The 17,925-nt window shown below is 46.7% G+C and overlaps 1 protein-coding gene across 1 annotated transcript in view; it reads left to right on the top strand.

Moving 5' to 3' along the window:
* Positions 1 to 12,423, top strand: part of ALDH1A2 (aldehyde dehydrogenase 1 family member A2) — a 97,354-nt gene extending 84,931 nt beyond the window's left edge. The window contains exons 9-13 of the mRNA XM_037053982.1: positions 1,622 to 1,806; positions 3,141 to 3,305; positions 3,908 to 4,065; positions 4,380 to 4,454; positions 10,597 to 12,423. Of these exons, the coding sequence (XP_036909877.1) occupies positions 1,622 to 1,806; positions 3,141 to 3,305; positions 3,908 to 4,065; positions 4,380 to 4,454; positions 10,597 to 10,669 (656 nt within the window). The 3' untranslated portion in view covers positions 10,670 to 12,423. The remainder of the gene's footprint in view (positions 1 to 1,621; positions 1,807 to 3,140; positions 3,306 to 3,907; positions 4,066 to 4,379; positions 4,455 to 10,596) is intronic.
* The last annotated feature ends 5,502 nt before the right edge of the window (positions 12,424 to 17,925 follow it).

The raw sequence follows: 17,925 nt of genomic DNA, 5'->3' as shown, positions 1-17,925 counted from the left end.
TGCAAAGACCAACAAAGACCAGCTTTAAGCATCTGAACACCTGAAATATAACCTCCCTGCCCGGGTTCAAGAAACCGGAAACTTCTCAAGTGTGCCTAGTGGATCATTAAAAAAATTCTCCTTTACTGGCCCTGCCAACATTTTCCCAGATGCACACCCCCTTCTCTGTTTAGTCATTCCAAGTCCTTTCTGTTGTTCCCATGACTTTCGGTCAGGCTGACCACACACCATGGTCAGTTCTGTATGAATAGACCTAAATTGGAGGTGATTACGCCTTGGCAGTAGGACTTCAGGGAGGCTGGAGGCAGTAACCTAGGAAACCCCATGTCTCCAGGCAGGATGCTGTCTAGTTCACTCTGCACAGGTGTGGTCTCTCTGTTTTGAAAAACTTCCCAGGGAATGAAATTCCCACATCTCTTTCAGTCATCCTTTTTCTTCTTCACATCCTGCCAGGCAGAGCTGTTTCCCTGATTTCACCACTGGAGAGAACAGAAAGCAGATTTCCTGGTTTCCAGCCCCAGTTTGGAATTTGCAGAGTTCAGCTTCAGCTTTATACTAGTTGTCAAGGGGATAAGAATTCTTATGCCTAAATCCTCCTGAGGAATAGGCGCCTCATTGACATGATGTTGATGGATTGAGTCAGTCAGTCATTTAGCAACTAGCACACACCATGCTTATTAATATTATCTTGAAGTATAAGAGATGAAAATGTAAGTTATCATGTGCTATTATGCAATTTCATGTGAATATAGAAGAAATTTAATAGCTTCAAACAAAAGGCATTGCTGTTATAGATCAGTTCACCAAAATACTAAGTAAACACAACAGCCACAGCCTGGCAGGTGTGGCTCAGTTGGTTAGGCATCGTCCCATAGACTGAAAGGTCAGGAGGTCAGTTCCCAGTCGCACATGCCGGGGTTGCAGGTTCAGTCCCTGGTTGGGGTGTGTGCAAGAGGCAGCTGATCCATGTTTCTTTCCCACATCGATGTTTCTGTCTCCTTCTCTTTCTCCCTCTCTTCCCCTTTCTCTGGATCAATAAAAAAAGGAAGGAAGAAAGGAAATAACAGTAACAAGGCCTTACAGATTAGGGTTGCACATTGGCCATCATAGGCCAAATGCTGGGTATAACCACATTTATATGTCAAAATATTACACAGTGCTTAAAAAACTATACATTAAAATATTGATTTCTGTCTTAAAATTGGAAATCTGGCAACCATGGGCTTATATATATGCACAGCAACAGCCAAGTGTAGTGGTTTTCCTTCTGAGCCTCCATCACACTGTTTCACTACCTGGCAGATTCACAGCATTACGTTATCTGCCCAGGCCCTCTGAATATTGGGGCTTGAGACTCCTGTTACAGATGATGTGCTCCCATCCTTTTTTTACAGAAGAAGAAAGAGATTCAAAGAAGTGAAGATGTCCATGTTAACATAGCGAGTAACATCCGGGTCTCGTTAGAACCGGAACTAAGTCACATTCTCAGCCCTGTTACTCGTGTGCTCTGCAGTGAGCAGGACATGGTACCTGGGCCTTTGGAGAGGGCAGAGAGGTGGCTCTCTAACCAGGGCCCTCCCCAGGTGCAGCAGCGTGAGAACATGACTGTTTCCTCTCGTAGTGGACTATGCTGTGGAGCAGGCTCACCAGGGTGTGTTCTTCAACCAAGGCCAGTGCTGCACTGCGGGGTCTCGCATCTTTGTGGAGGAGTCCATCTACGAGGAGTTCGTGAGAAGAAGTGTGGAGCGGGCCAAGAGACGCACAGTGGGGAGTCCTTTTGACCCCACCACTGAGCAGGGACCCCAGGTAGAGCAATCACAAGCATTTCCTTTCTTTACTCAATCCTGGTGAGCACAGAAAGCGGACACTCAAGTGGGAGCCAGCAAAGCACCATCTTTCTTTTTCCCACTGCCTCTGTACTCCTCTACCTCACTGGAAGTGTAGCCAGTGAGGCATTGCTTACAGCTTACAATTCTCTTTCCATTTCTAAATTTTATTTCTGAAAAACTAAAGGATTAGGGTTACCTTAGGATACTCTGAATTTAGGAAGTAAGTTGGTCTTTGTAGACCTAGTCATGACAGGGTGGATCTTGACGTTAGTGGCCAGACACAGCCGCAACCACTGGGCCTCAGACATCCCTGCGGATGCCAAGGTCAGGGAGGTGGGCCCTCTCACCCACAGAAGCCAGTCATTCTTTTTCCAGCTGCAGAGGATCCTCTCCACCACCCCAGGCCACCTGGGAGATCATTTGCAGGTTGTGAACAGGCCGTGAAGGGCTGTCTACCTTCCTGTGCTGTACAGGTGTCTCCTACTCAGTGCTTCGTGCACTGTGGTGGGGTGGGGAGGCCACGAAAGTCCCCTCAGCCTGCGCTCTTCAGCACAGTCATCAGGGTGCATTTCCAGAAGGCATTCTGGTTTTAAACTGTAGAGAAAATCTGAGAATGTTTAAAGGAATACGTGGACCAGATCTCATCTGGATCCCTAGAGCCTGAGTTTTTCTAGTGAGAAACAACACTTCCTAAGTTTTAGGGCCATTTGAGAGAAGACTGACATTCTTGCCGAGCATTTCAAACTCAGGTGAATGTAAGTTTTTATATTATTTACCATAATAATTGAGTGATAGACCTATAACTTATGGAAAGAATACTGACCTCATTTTATGGAGTAGGAGGCTAGCCCCCACTCTTTAAACTTAACCCTTTCCTCTAAAGAGATAGTAGTTCCATTAAAAATTGACCTCAGCAGGATCCATGTAAAGAGGTTGCGCATTAGCTCATCTGTTGCTTTTGTCCTTTTAGTATTGGTACAACTTGTGAAACTTTTCACTTGGTTATGGAGGTCAGTTTTTCCCCACAAAGAGAATAATCAGTTCACCAATATCTCCATCATTTAGAAATGTTTAAATCTTCAACTGGTGTTTTTCACTTAGAGAACTGTTCATTTATTGGAATTCTTGGTATGTTAGTTTGAATGATAAAGAATTGCCATTTTTCATGGGTCAAAAATATTTTAAGTAACAGTATTTCATATGATTTGCCTAGGAAGCTTTGAAAAAAATCACAAATGATTCTTGAGAACATGCTTATTTCCTTTTTCATAGAAGGTTTTACTTGGAGTCATTAAATAATTTTTTCTGTAGATCGATAAGAAACAGTACAACAAGATCCTGGAACTCATCCAGAGTGGTGTGGCTGAGGGCGCCAAGCTGGAATGTGGCGGCAAAGGGCTGGGCCGGAAAGGGTTTTTCATCGAACCCACGGTGTTCTCCAACGTCACCGATGACATGCGCATTGCCAAGGAGGAGGTATCAAATACGGGGTCCTAACAAAAGCCGCATTTTCTTAGGATGGTTTTTGGAGCATTTCTAGTAAATGGTATCGGAGTTAAAATGATTTCTGTTTTGTGTGCATTGTACTATAGCAATAAACATGGCTATGAAAAACTTTGTTTCAAGAAAAAAAAGGAAGGAAAGCTGGGTGACATGCTGTCTGATTGCAATTGTTATTAGCCAAAAAAAACGTCAGAATAGGCAGTCGGTGGGTCACCGGGCTGTTAACCAGGACAGAAAAAACATGCTCTCATCTTCGAGTTCATGCAGGAACAGTGCTGATGAGCCTGCAGCAGGAGTTGTCCTTCCTGTCCTGCCTGGGGCTCAAGGGCACGCAGCTGCAGTGCACCCCGTGGAATTAATGGATGCCTGGGAGGCTGGGCCGTGGGGGTATTAAACTCAAAGGATAGACTCCCATGTAATCTTATTCTGGGAAAGTTTGGGATATTTGACAGTTTTGTGCTGCTAAACTTAAACATTATTTACATAAGAAAGGCAGAGAACACATGCTTTGAAATGTGGAAAGCCGGTGAAGGAACGGCAAAGTGACCATGTTGGATCGAACTACTTTGTTACAGATCTTTGGCCCCGTTCAGGAAATTCTGAGGTTTAAGACTATGGATGAAGTTATCGAAAGAGCCAATAACTCTGACTTTGGACTTGTGGCGGCTGTCTTCACCAATGACATCAACAAGGCCCTCACGGTATCTTCTGCGATGCAGGCTGGGACTGTTTGGTAAGATCAGTCTGTGCCATTGTTCTGGTCATAACACATCCCATGGGTGGTGTCGGGGCCTCGTAATTCTCCAGAGCCTGGGTAAAGTACACACATAGCTTCTGGGAGTTTGGGGAGACCAAATGCAACTAGACCTCACCCTGAGGGGTGGTGCAGTCTTTCCTGGACAGATAAGGAAATCAAAGTAAATTATAAATTTTTCATCTGGGAAAAAAAGAAAGAAAAACTAAAACTTACAAAAGGTATCATGCCTGTGGGATCATTTCTGTGCAAGCAGAATCCACACTAACAGCATTACTGTTTTTGTCTTTCAGGATCAATTGTTACAATGCCTTAAATGCCCAGAGCCCCTTTGGGGGATTCAAGATGTCTGGAAATGGAAGAGAAATGTAAGTGTCCAAAGTTGCTGATGAAAAGGGGATTGTGAATAGCAGCACAAAGGATTGCTTTCGTTCTCTTATTCATTCATTAAACAAACATTCAGTTAAACATATATCATTGTAAGCCAAGCACTGTGCTGTGCATGTTACAAAGATGAACAACAAACACAATTCTCTTACCTTAGGCAGCAATGGAGAAAAGTTAACGTAGCAATAATTCCATATAACAAGGGCTGCTAGAGAAGTCTGTCAAACCTCTTATAAGGCAAACCAATTAATTTTGCCTGATGGGGTCAGAGTAGACTTCACAGAGAAAATAACGTACCAGTTTTTTAGGAGCAGGCGTTTGAGGCAGAGAGAATAGCAAGAACAAAGGCGTGAAGGAACAACAAACATAGAATAGTCAGGAACAAAGGAGAGTTTGGTGTACTTAAAACACAGGTCACCAACCGCTACGCTAGCCCAGGGACAAAGCTGGCCTGCAGAGATGTTATGTCTTGACTCACGTTTAAAAATCTTAACCTGCAATTCAAAAATAAGGAGGCTCTGAATAAAATCCACATCCCTCACTCATTTTCATCCTGGATAGCAGACCTGCTGCTGTGTGAGCTCTGCAGTTCGTCTTTTCCCCACCCTTCCTGTTGGTTTCGGGGCCTGAATGGTGGTCGTCATTTATTTACACGTACGTGATTCACTCACTGCGGTTACTTGCTTAGCACCTGTAGGTTCTGTGAGCGTGGGAATGCAGCATAAGGCCATGGGATGAATGAGGGGTTTCAACCCAATATCAAAAGGCTTTAAGGGGCATTCTGTGGGAGCTGAGGAGACCCCAGAGGTTTTAAGGCCAAGATTTCTGGCATGTAGAGGATGTTTTGGCAGAGATTATAGGAGGAAGACCCACCAGAAGTAATTTGCAATAACAATAACGATGCCATTAATTAAATGCCTGATCTGTGTTTTGCTTTATGCCAACTTCTCTCCTAACATTGTCTGATTTGATTTTCACAATGATACTATAGGATAAATACTTACCTTTATATTACACATAGTTCAGAGGAAGACCTAAGAGTTAAAAGGGTTACATACTTTGCCTAAGTCATGCAGCCTGTAAGAGGCAGATCTGAGATTTTAACATAGGTTTCAGTGACTCCAAATGCACTTGGTTCCCATAATACACAGACCAAGGAAGCTGCAGGGACAGGATCGGGCAGGGTCCTGCAATGTTAAGGGCCTGAAAAAGGGGACTGTGGCAGAGGAAATCTAGACTTAAGAGGGACTTTATTTTCAGGCTTCATGTATGAATGGACTTTTTGAGCGGCACTCAAAGGATTAATGACACCTGGGGCCTTCTTGAGCTGACACCCACCCTCTCAATCCCTAAATGTTTTTCCTTTATTTTGAAAGGAGTTGGATCTATGTTTTCTAAATCCTGTGACTCACAAGAGGAAACATATTCCCTGCCCTTTCTTTCTGCCATTACTGAATGCATTTTTTTAGAGCAGATGCATAGTTTATAGTCAGTCTGCTAACAGGTCCTAAGCATATGCTGTGTGGGAAGCATGATGCTTGTGCTTGAACCTCTGCTTCTGCCCTTCAGTGCCTCTCACTTGCTTTACAGCCAGAACCAACCTGGATCCTGTTTGCTCAGTTATTGATATTCCTCAGCTTTTATAGAGTCTTCATACACTCCAGGTATCTCTTCTTAACTGGCACATGGCCTTACTTTTCTTCCACTTGTCACACTGTATTCACCTTGTCCTTTCATTTCCTGCCAGTGTACTTGTGCTCCCCCGGTCCCTGGGTTGGAGCAAGCCTTGGTTCTGGAAGTGCTGCTCACATCACCTTCCCTGTTGCAGTCACTCACAGGATGAATCCTGGGCATAAAATATACTCGTAATAGATAAGTGCTGGTTGATAGCTCCTGACCCCAGGCTTGCTCTGGTCCTTCATCACGGTCAAGCCTCCTGCCTTGACTTGGGCTGTGACATAGTCCAAGTCTAGCCCGTGCCTGTCAGAAACATTCCCCTTGTCTAGGAAGATGGCCCAGGTGACCGTTTGGCTGTGTCAAAACCACCCAGAACAGCAGCCTGAGATACTGAAGAACAGCCTCTTGACTTGTCTTGTAGGCGCTACAGTGATTTGGCCTTCCCAGGGTGGTTAGAGGACAATCAGGAAACAGACTCACTTCATCTTGTCTATGTTGTGTGCTTTTTTGTCCTCACTTGCCCCCAAATATATGTTTTCTCTTCCTTGAATAACCGGGAGTGGCAGAAAACCCTTCACATAAAGAACCTGCCTTATCTGGGCCCCCACTCTTTTTTCTCATGTAATATAATCCAAGAAACTCCCCTTCACACAGCACGTAGAAGAAATTGTTTCTCTCATGGCCTACAGACTCCACGCAGCTTTGGTCCCTGACATCTCCCTGCCCACCTCTAAGAGGAACAGGGACAGAAAATAGCACTTTCTAGAAATAAGCTCCTCAGAAGGTTGGGGAGCCTCTGAGATCCCCTCCAGAGACAGCCTGTGGAGAGGGCTGCCCTCTACAGGTTACCTGATGAGCTGGCCCCTGACTCCTGGGGTCAGAGACTTGGGCTGCGTTTCTCTCAGTTCTGCCTGTTCAGCTAATTCTGTCTGTTTCACTTGTCCCATCCTTTCCCCTCCTCATTTAGGCTCCTCTGAGCCCAAGCTATAAAATGTGTGTCACAATCAAGGGAATAGAAAGCTGTGAACCTTAGCATTTAAAAATGAAGGACACAAGCTTTGAAGATGAGAAGCATTATTAGGATACTCTAAATAAGGGCATCTCAAGATCACAGGTGTGCACACGTGTATTGTGCATATGTGCTCCTGCATGGTATGCATTGCACAGAAAGTCCCCTGCGGTCTAGAAGAGGGCTTTGCTAAGCGTGTCTATCTGGGGACCCACTCTCAGAGGTTCTGATTTAGCAGATCTGGGCTAGGGCCCAGGATCTGCATTTTTAAACAAGTCTCTGGAATCATTCTGATGCAGGTGGTCTGGGGACCCTGCTCTGAGAAATGCTGCTGTGAGCCAAAGAAAGAGGCAGGGAAAGACACACCCTAAGCAGAAATCCCTATTTGGTTATTAAGTGAGTGTGACTGATTTACTTAGACGACTGGCTGAGAGATACCACAATCTAACACCTTACTTTATCTGTGGGTAAGCCAGGTTTGGGTCATCTTAAGGAATATAACTTAGCCTGGCTGAGAAACACGAATAGGCTTCTAAGTGTACCTGTGTCTAGCTATGAGGCGACCAGGAAAAGACATTGGGACACATTAATAATAATGTATCTGCCTTTCAGGTGGTAGTGGAGTTCCTCTTTGTGGAACTGGATGTACTATAGAATTTCATTGGATTAACTTGAATTTAAGTAGATTTGAGAGAAAGACCTTGGAATGAAATGGCAAAATGGCTGGAGCCTGAACTTCAGGCCTTCAGAGACCTCACAGCTGTGTTTCTCAAAGGGCGAGCCACTGACACCTGTGTCAGGGTCTCACGGTTCCTCCTGGACCTAGAGAAACCGAATCTTTGGTGTGGTGTTCAGGAATCTATACCTGAAGCAAGCTTCATGGGTGGTACTTAGGTGTGCTGATGTTCAGGGGTACGGCCTGAGAGGGGAGGGGGGGTACCAAGAGGATGGGGGTGACTTCGCTGGAGTCAGACAGCCCGTGAATGGCAGAGCCCAGGTGCCAGTCCTGTCTGCCGACCCCCTGCTCCAGTATTTTTTCTGCTCTGTGTCCATTGCCCTGGGACCTCTCACTGGCTTTCTCTGATGCCCTGGGTCCTTGGGCAGTGTTCTTTTCTGTGGCGCACTTGAGTCCACTCCTGTCTCAGAGCAGGCCGAGGTGGCAGATGGCTGCCTGGGACCCCCACTGGGAGCACCTCCAGTCCAACAGGATTCCCCTTGCTTTTGTGCCTAAAGATGGCAGGATCCAACAGTCACACTTAGAAGTAGCCCTGCTCACTTTCTGTGGGCTCCTGTCTGCTTTCTGTAGACTTCCGACCCTGTAGAGTCCTTACACTTCTCACAACCTTGCCGGAGATCTGAGCAGGAGGAAAGTGGTTCAGGGTCTACCCCAAGTGTGAGCACAAGCCAGGAAACAAGAGGGGAGTAACCCCACTTCAAACAGGAGGCAAATGATATCTGTGATGAAGAGACACATTCAGAATTGCCCAAGGTCAGGAAAAAGTACAGAGAGAGCCAAAGTGGAGCTGATAATAGAAACTCAGAGCCTGGATAGAGCTAATGAGGAAATGGAATACCAAGTGAGGTTATTCCAAATTCATTCCTCTTATTCCTGTAAACAAAGTGGCCAATGCCGGAGAAAGAGCAGCACGCTCATCCCAGTCACTCCTTGGCAACCCTCTGATGTCCTGGCAGCAGCAGGCATGTCAACTCAGGTGCCTCTGGTGCTCAGAGGACCTGCTGGCAGAGGACTGGAGCCTTGTGCAGGGATGCGGGGATTCCTGGACGGAAGCGGAAGGAATCCTTTACAGCAGGCCTGCATGGCGAAGCCCAGTGTTGTTAACTTCCTATTCTTTATACAGGACTGTTTTAAAAGGCAGCCTCTCTTAATCCTTTCTTACTCAAAAACACCTCCAAGTGCTCTTTTGCTACATTTTTCCTAGCAGAGATGGTATGTCAGTAGGGTAGAACTAAGGAAGCCAGCATGGGAAGAAGCCTCCCTCCCTCCCTCCCTTGCACAGTTGTCAAGTGCCCTCTGTGAGCCTGACGCTACAGGTTGTGCTTGAGGCTTCATGGGGGGCAGAAAGCTTGGGCAGTGAGATTCAAGTCCGTGGGGGAGACAACATGGGCAAGCGGCCCCCAGTGTGACAGGCAGGGGTAGAGGAGGGTCCACAGTGCTCTGCAAACACAGAGAAGGGGAGCTGCTTCAGGAAAAGCTTCATGGAAGAGTGACTTTACAGACTAGAAAGGGAAATAAATTCAAGTATTTTAAAGAATAAATAGGACATATTTGATTTTATAGTGAAGTAGAGAAAAGGGAAAAAGCAATTAAAGAGAGGTAAAAATGAAAGGGCCTAGAGAAGAGAAAATGGAGAAAAAGAGCATCGTAGCCACAAGGTTGTAGTGCACCCCAGCATCCTCAAAACAGTGGCTGGGAAATGCCATGAGATGTCCAGAGAGCTGGGAAGGGCTGCCCCAGTCTGCTGTAGCCACCTAGACAGGTGACCCGGCTCCCAGTCCCTCTGTCTCAGCCCAACCACCTGCAAGCTCCTCAGAGGCTGGGACCCATTATTTAGTTTCTCCTTTGCCCAACCCAGAAGAGTGCTGCCCATAGTAATAGCTCAATTATGTTTGTTTACCAAATGAATGGACAATCCTTCCTCTATAAGCAAGATCCCAGAGGCCTCAGAGAGCCAGGAAGGAAAATGGCCAAAGGAGAGTCTGGGATGGGGAGTGGGGGGAGCAGGTTACTAGCGCTTCCCAATTCTTTTTCCATCAGTCATTTTGACTACTGTGAGTGCTGTGGACAGTTGTTTATTCAGGATTGTTTTTAAGGCATTTCAGGTGATTTCTGCTCTTGTGAGGTAGGCCTTTCAGTGTTCATTTACATTTATTCAGTCTAAGGACCTATGAGAAGGAATTTCAAATCCCAAACTGAGACACCTTGTAGCCTGGGAATCTCAGGGTTTTCTGAGTTGACCAGCTCTCCCGCAGAGCACCAGTGCGTCCTGAGTGTCCGGTGGCAGGACCAGGTTCGTGAAGAGGAGAGCACACTTGGCCCTGAGTTGCCAGTTTGCCTGGGGCGGGAGCTCAGCCCAGTGTTCGAGGCCAGGGTCTCCCGCTCACCGTGGTGCCCATGCAGGCACAGCCAGCGTTTCTGGGTGACTGCTAGCCTAGGCAAACCTCTGGGCCTGTTTCTCTGAGTAGGTGGGAATTGTGGCCTTTCTGTGCAATATTGTGAAGGAAAATCATCCTTTACGTTTAAGAAACAGCGACTGTTCATAAGATAACAGCTTTTCCAGCCTCTCAGATAACGGCAGCGCTTCCATTAGGGATTTTTACATGAACCCACAGGACCTGCACCTTCTCGGGACTCTTACCGTTGCTCAGGTCAGACCGCTCGGGCCTCCGGTGTCTGACACTGTCTTTCTGCTTTTCAGGGGAGAATTCGGTTTGCGAGAGTACTCTGAAGTTAAGACTGTGACGGTCAAGATCCCCCAGAAGAACTCCTAAGAAGGCCAAGAAGGAAGGTGGAGGCCTGCCTGCACGACCCTCCCTCTCTGCTTTCCCTGTGGGGCCCAGCTCTCAGGAATCCAAAGTTGATACTCAGTCTTTATTTAAAGATTCAGATGATGACAAGTAGGCTGGGCCAGTCACTGCATAGCTAAAGCAAACCAGTGGGCACGGTTTCTTGGCACTCTGTAAGGGGTCACCTTATGACACCAAATACTGGGACAAAGGTAAGGGGCAAGGGCGCATCCAGTCCTCTTTCTGATGAATCAGAGAGCTGTACTCTCTGATGCCTTTTGTCACAGAAAACTTTCCGGTAAGGAAAGGTCGCCTTTCCATTGTCTTCATTTCCCCCTTCCAGGCTTTCCCTTCTCATCCTCTGCTCCCCCAAGGAGACCTTGGCTGAGCTCATTTGGGGCAGATGTTTGGGCCGGGAACAATTTTCCAAGGGTTTGCTGCCAAATTACCGTTTCATGTTATCCATTTCTTCAAAGCAAAACATGAAATGGTTTTAGTTAGATCCAGGCCAGACTGAAAATGCCAGAAGCTGGTATGCTGCAGATACACTAGGAAGTAACTAAGAACTTGGGATACTCCAGACGCAATCTGGTTACATCCATAAATAATACGAGGGAAAGACCAGGAAGCCAGAGCTGCAGAGATCATGTCTGGTTCGCAGCTTCCGTGTTTGCTGCGTGTTTTGGAGGTGTGCGCATGCGCGCATGAACAGCCATTGCATTCCTTCCTGGTTCCAGAATAAGTAAGGGGGTGGGTTGTTTTTATAGATTAATGAGATCGTCTCCAAATCTTATAATTAAAATCAACCAAAAAACAATCTGAGTAAGCTTGAGGATTTGGAAAAAGGTAATGCTGTGTGCCTTGTAGAAATAATTTCGTTTGCAATACTCTGACAATTTTTAACTAAGTGAATTATCTCTGCATTCGGATCCACAGCTTCATCTGCCCCACCCGTCCCCGCTGCACCAACATCTGCTACTCCCAGTGCTGTGGGTGTTTCTTTGGTCTATTATACCTTAAAATGCCCCAATTCCACTGGCAATAACCTTGGAAAATCTGGCCAAGCCCAGAGGTTTTCATTTCCATTTGCCGAGTCCCAGTGTGCCACAACTGCCACGTCTTGTCAGAGCTGCTCCGCAGCGGGCAGTGGCTTCTGCGCACACCCGTCTTGCCTCCGCCCTCCGGAGGGGAGGTGACAAGCAGGCTGGCTCCCTCTCCTCCCACCCCCACACCCCTCTTCTTCCCAGTGAACCTGCCAGTGTGATGGGAGCAGTGTCAGCTGTCTTTCCCTGCTCCCTCTCCCCAGCCGCCGAATCCAATTCGATCTCTAACCAAAAGGAAGGTCATTTATTTAAAAGTGCCAAACCTAACCTAGAGTGTATGGAAGATGTGCAACACGTATATAGCCTTCTGTAGTTAACTGTTTTCTGCCTTCTAACCATACTGGTTGTCTGTTTCTAACCCTTGTCTATTCACAACGTTTTGAAGGAATCTCCACTTGCTGTTACTTATAGACGACAGTGCGTTCAGTGGCCTGATGCCTTGAGAGATGCCACACATCTGAATTTTTCCATGTGAATGTCATGCTGACCCCTTATAGTGTGTGTCCAAGTGAACATATCCATTAACCAGCTAGTTACCTTCGAACTGCAATATAGAATGTGAAAATGAAGATTTATTTCTTTTAATTTACTTAAAAAGAAACCTCTGTGCTAGCAATAAAGCATTTATATTGTGTACTCCTTGGGACTGTTTGGCTGTGTGTCTGAGTCTCTGCATCATACCAAGCACATCTGAGCCCTTCTCTCAGTGATGGGTGATCTGCTGTGTTGCCCTCTCCAGGGAGGGAGCACAAGCCTGGGAGAATGTTCTTACAGAGCGCAGTAAGGTGGACGAGACCCTTATTTTCTGACAGTATTTAAAAACTGTGTATGCATACAGTTTTATAACAATCAATGAAACCCATGAAATGACCATTTTCACTCAAAATAACTGTAGCAGAGTTTGGGAGGCCTGTTCCTCCCAAACAGGGGCTGCACAGTGAGAGCAGACATTGCTGATGGCATTTAGCGGTGGCTTCGCTTTTATTTACCAAAACAAAATGAAGTCAAAGCTGACAACCTTAGTATTTTTGCTGTAATACTTAGCTGTAAAGAGGAAGCTATGGGGTGACTGCACAACCAGCTACAGCTTATTTGCTCTCACAGTATTCTCAGAGTTGAGCTTTGGGGGAGTGGTGTCCACCCTTTAGACCTGCACATCCCCGTCTCCCAACCCTTGGAAGCTCCATCCAGGTCCTGTCCAGTGAGACAAGAACAAAAACCGATGACTTGGCCACAGAGGAAACCGGACTTGGAGACACGTATTCCTGAGCAGTGGGACTCAGTGGTCCAACTGCTACATTGCGTCCCTCAGGGGAGCAGATGGTGTGTGTGTAGGGTGGGGAGGGTGGTCCCCGGGCTGCTGGATTCAACTCCCTATGTGAGAGGTGGACTTCCTGCGGATCTCCCTCATGTTCAGGAATGAAGGGAGAAGGAGATGAGCACACACTACTCATTTAAAAGTCCTTTGGGTGGGTGCCTTTGTAGAGCTTCTTTGTAGCAGGAATTGGAATAAGGTAGAGATACATTCTTCCTCAAAGCACAAAGCTCCTCAGACTTTATCCCTTTGTGATTTTGACATGAAGGAAGATGAAGGCAGCGTTACAAATGTCATAAATGAAACAGAGACACTGGTTATTTGTCATCAGCACTATATATTTAACCCCGGAGACATCCATTGCACCTTTTCTCCCCAACATCCTCAGAGCACTCATACTGATGATTTTATTCTTTTCCATGACACTTTAACTAATAAAGGGAAAGAATATTATAATGTAGAACTAAACAACAGAAAGAGAATCTATTGGTCTGTGATAAAACAGGAAAAGAGAACGAAGAGAAGTTAGTAGAAGAGGTTGATTTTGAACTGAAAGGGATGTAATTTCAATAGGCCAGGGAGCAAGAAGAAGGCATTTCAGGTTAAAAGGAGTAAGCTGCAAAGCTAGAGGTGAGGCCAAGGCACCTTTATGTGATCGTGAGGAGAGAGACTGGTTGGCGCAGGCGTCCTGAGCTGGCAGTTGGTCAGCTTGCAGAGGACTGTGGGGTCAGCTGCTGGTCCATGTCCATGTCACAGAATACAGGGTGTCTCCAGTGAATTCTGAGCTGGAGAGTGATGAAGCAGTGGCCAGAGTACTCTGGTGTGGAGCGGAGCAGATGGAAAGAGAAAAGGACTGATTTGGTGGAATGCTTGCTTGGGTTGTGGGGATGGAAAGGAAGGATACAAACCAGTGGAGAAATCGCCAGAATTTGATGGAAGAGTTTGAAAGAATGAAAACTAAATGAGTGAGCATTCAGGTCCAGCTGAGTGAGAGATGGCAGGTCCACTGCCACAGAAGTTGAAATGTGGAACAAACTTTTGGGGAGAGATTGTCACCTTCAGGCTTTGCACATGTGAATTTGAGAGTGGTAAGAGAGACACCCAGAGAGAAATCCCCAGTGGGCATTTAGAGACAGGGATTGGAACCAGGCCCAGTTGACCGGGCTACGGTGTGAGCAGAAAAGGGATGGCTCAGTGCAAGCGTAAAGCCAAAACCAGGGCCAAGGAGAGGGAGCGGAGCAAAAGAAATGGAGGCTGTAGTGAGAGAGATTGGAGGAAGTCACGTCAGCTGTGCCCCACAGACACCCAGGAGAGAGCTCAGGAGGGCGGGCAGCGAAGAGGTGGAGGGAATGGGGATGATCTGGGAAGACCCTGCTTTAGGAGATTCTGAGTTTGTTCAGTTAGGAAGTAGAGCCTGCTGGTGTCTGTTGGCTGAGGGAGGTGCCAGCAACCACCACCATGAGCGTGCTTTAGCTGAGCCAGGAGGCTTTTACAGGGCTGCACCATCTCAGCAACAGCCGCCCCAGAGCCATGGTGCAAATGCCTCTGCAATACACCAGTACTCACCTCAGAGCCCCATGGCAAGAAAGGACATGAACTCACAATTAATGCATGCCACATTATGTTAGAAGAAACTAGAGCTGGATTAGCTGGCTGAGGTCAGGGAGGAGGGAAATCACTTTGGAATAAGTGTTGAAGAGTGAGTAGAATTCAGAAAGGTGTCAGGAGGAGAGAGAGAGAGACTGCGGGAGAAAAAAATCTTTACACAGAATTTGTGCATGCCGTGTGGGCTGCCTTCTTGGCTGGGGAAGGGGTGCAGCTGCGATCAGAACAGAAGTGCTTATTGCCAGTAATATGTATTTATACAGTCATTCAGTGCTTTTCTAGGGTTTTTTCTTTTGGTTGACTGATATCCCAGAAATATTTAAAGTCAGTCACAGGAATGCTTAAAATATAACAGGAACAATACAAACAAAAAATTATATGAATTAAAAGTGGGGTTTTTAAAAGAAAGAACAAAGTTTGGAAACTAATGCAGCCAGAATGAGGCTGAAACACAGATTCTACAAAGTTCCATCACTCTTCTTATCTGATGAGGGAAGAGCAGATCAGTGATCCTAAGAACGTAACCTTCCTCCTGCCTTTGCTTCGTCTCCCCTTCCCTCCCTCCACAAATGTTCACTCTGCAGGTGCTGGCACAGGAGCTGGGATACAGGTGCTGGGAGCCAGGCGCAGCTCCCACCCTTGTAAAGCTCGGAGCTTAATGTGATCACTCACAGCCAAGAGTCAGGGGCTTTCTTTGCTGTCTCACTGTAAAACGCCTCGCCAGGCGCTGACATGCAGTTTATGGAAGAATAACACAGAACCTTTCCCACGTCCTCTCAGTCCGTAATCCAGAAGAAATGACTTCACCCACAGAGGTAGCTGACTAGCACTGTGGCACAGTGACAAGCACACTGCATCAGGGGGTCAGAAAGGTGATCAGAAGTCCTCACTTGGAGTCCCTTACTGGCCATTTACAAGCCGTGTGTCACTTAACTTCAGTGGGCCTCCGCTTCCTCCGTGGGATCACGATGCTCGTTTCTGCCCTGCCTACCTCACAAAGTTGTGTGAGGATCAATACACGTCATGGTCGACACATTTCTCCAGCTGGTCTGTGACATCATGCTGCACACACTCAGCTCTAGACAACTACAAAAAGTAAAAACCAAATGATCCTGTTGCTTTGCTGGTCAGTCTGTAGGACATGAGAATTCATTGTTTCTCCCCCAGCTTTGCGGCCATCAGGTAGACCCTGACTCTCCAGCGTAGGTTTCCTGTGGGTTCCCAGTGAGGTGGACCCCACCAGAATTCCTCGAGACAGCTAGGGGTAGGGGGGATGAATGCAGCTCCCATGCTTCCCTAGGTCCTGTTTATCCAACACGCCTTCCAGACACCCTGTGGGGTGGTTACAAGACCCGAAGGCTCCATCCGGCTGTCATCCACCCTGAGTGTCTCACACAGCAAGTTCTCCTCAGTGGAGACTGAATGGAATGGGAGCACAGGAAATCCACTCTGGAACAGCCCGAAGCCCTCTTTCCTAAGCATGTACATTGTCTAATTCTCACTTGGTCATTGGCCAGGTTAAAAGGAAGATCAGCTTGCCATTTAGCCTTTGATGTGAAACTGCTCGGATAATGTTTCCGCTGGCCATTTATCTCTGTAGCGAAGGGGAACCTGAAACCAGCGTGGCCTGGGCCCCACTCCTGCGGAAGCATGAGCGCCTCGTAATGGTTTCAAGGTCTTCAGGCTCTGCTTTTGTTGTTTGTTTCTCAAGAGCTGGTCCCTGTCCTTTTTCCCTTTCATATGAAATAGATGTTATTTATCAAACAGGCTTCAGTTGCCTCATTTCATCTACAACACAGTGTCTGCACTCTGTTCGTCATGATGGGCATCTGGTTTCATATTTTATACTCTGAACAGGATAAAAAGCTCACCAGCCTAAGCAGTCCAGGGCTGCCGAGAATAGAATCCCTCCAACCTCTGCCCCGTCTGGAGCCAAACAGTGATTTCAGGACACTGTCAAGACCCCTCTGTTTTCGATTCCATGCAGCTATGTCCAATTTATAGAAGGATCCTATAGAGCTTTTCTGTTTCTCTTGTTTAGTAAGCTAGAGTAGGAACCCTCGAGCCTTCCATGGGGATAGCCAAGTCGCAATGAACGAGAACCCACGGTCCTTCCCTAGCCAGAGGTCAGCAAACCCATGGGCAGGGTCTGTTTGTTAAACAGCTGAGATCCCAGTCTCCATTTCCCAAGTTAGGTTCATTCATAAACAACACAGGATTCGTGTAAAATTGAATAAATTCCAGATGTCACTTGTTAATACAATTAGCTCATGCTCCCTAGTGGCTCTGAGGGAGGTGTAATGGCCACAAACAGTCTCAGAGCCTGAAGCAATGTCCCCTCCCAGCCCGTAACTGTGTGTGCTAAAAAGTGCTTTGCCCTGCCAAGGGGGCATGGGGGCAGGGGTTTGTCAGGCAAAGGCCGGGGACCGTGTGTGTATAGGGTTGTCCACCCGTCACATGTCTTTTAAGTTCAGATCTGACACACTAATTCCAGAAAGAGAAACCTGTTAGGAACATAAAGACCTTCCCCAATGGACAAAGGAGCAGAATTTGAGAGTATTTCACTGTCCAGTAGCTGTGTGTGTGCCCTTGGAAAATGAGCCATTCAAACCCTCAGTTTTCCTCACCGGTAAAATGGGGTGATAAAATGACCTCCCTCACACAGTTGTCATGAGAGTAGAATAAGAAACTGTGTGTAACGTGCGTAATCATTCCCATGGTAAGAGCTCAGTAATATGGTAGCAATTAATAAAAATGAATAAATAAATCATTGTTCACTAGAGCTGTAGTCACACAGGGGTTGTAAATCTCACATTCCCTGGGGGTTGGACTAGCACATGTGTGGCTTTGGGTTCCCATGCAGACAGAAGCCAGGCAGGACACCTTCATTAAGGTGGCCTTACATTTGCAACAACGTGGATGAACCTAGACAGCACTACACTGAGTGAAATAAGTCAGACAAAGACAAATCCTGGATGATCTCACTTACATGCGGAATCTTTAAAAACAATATAAATGAACAAACAAAACAGAAACAGACTCATAGCTAGAGAGAACAGACCGATGGTTGTCAGAAGGAAGAGAGGTTAGGGGGCTGGGTGACAAAGGTAAAGGGATGAGCAAGTACAAGTCGGTAGTTACAGAACAGTCACGGGGATGGGAAGTACAGCAGAAGGCATATAGTCAACAGTACCGGGGTGACCACATTCGGTGCCAGA

Source organism: Sturnira hondurensis, unplaced genomic scaffold (assembly GCF_014824575.4).
Source record: "Sturnira hondurensis isolate 20B ecotype Veracruz unplaced genomic scaffold, ASM1482457v3 Scaffold0008196, whole genome shotgun sequence".
Lineage (NCBI taxonomy): Eukaryota > Metazoa > Chordata > Mammalia > Chiroptera > Phyllostomidae > Sturnira > Sturnira hondurensis.
This window is presented reverse-complemented; position numbering and strand designations above follow the sequence as displayed.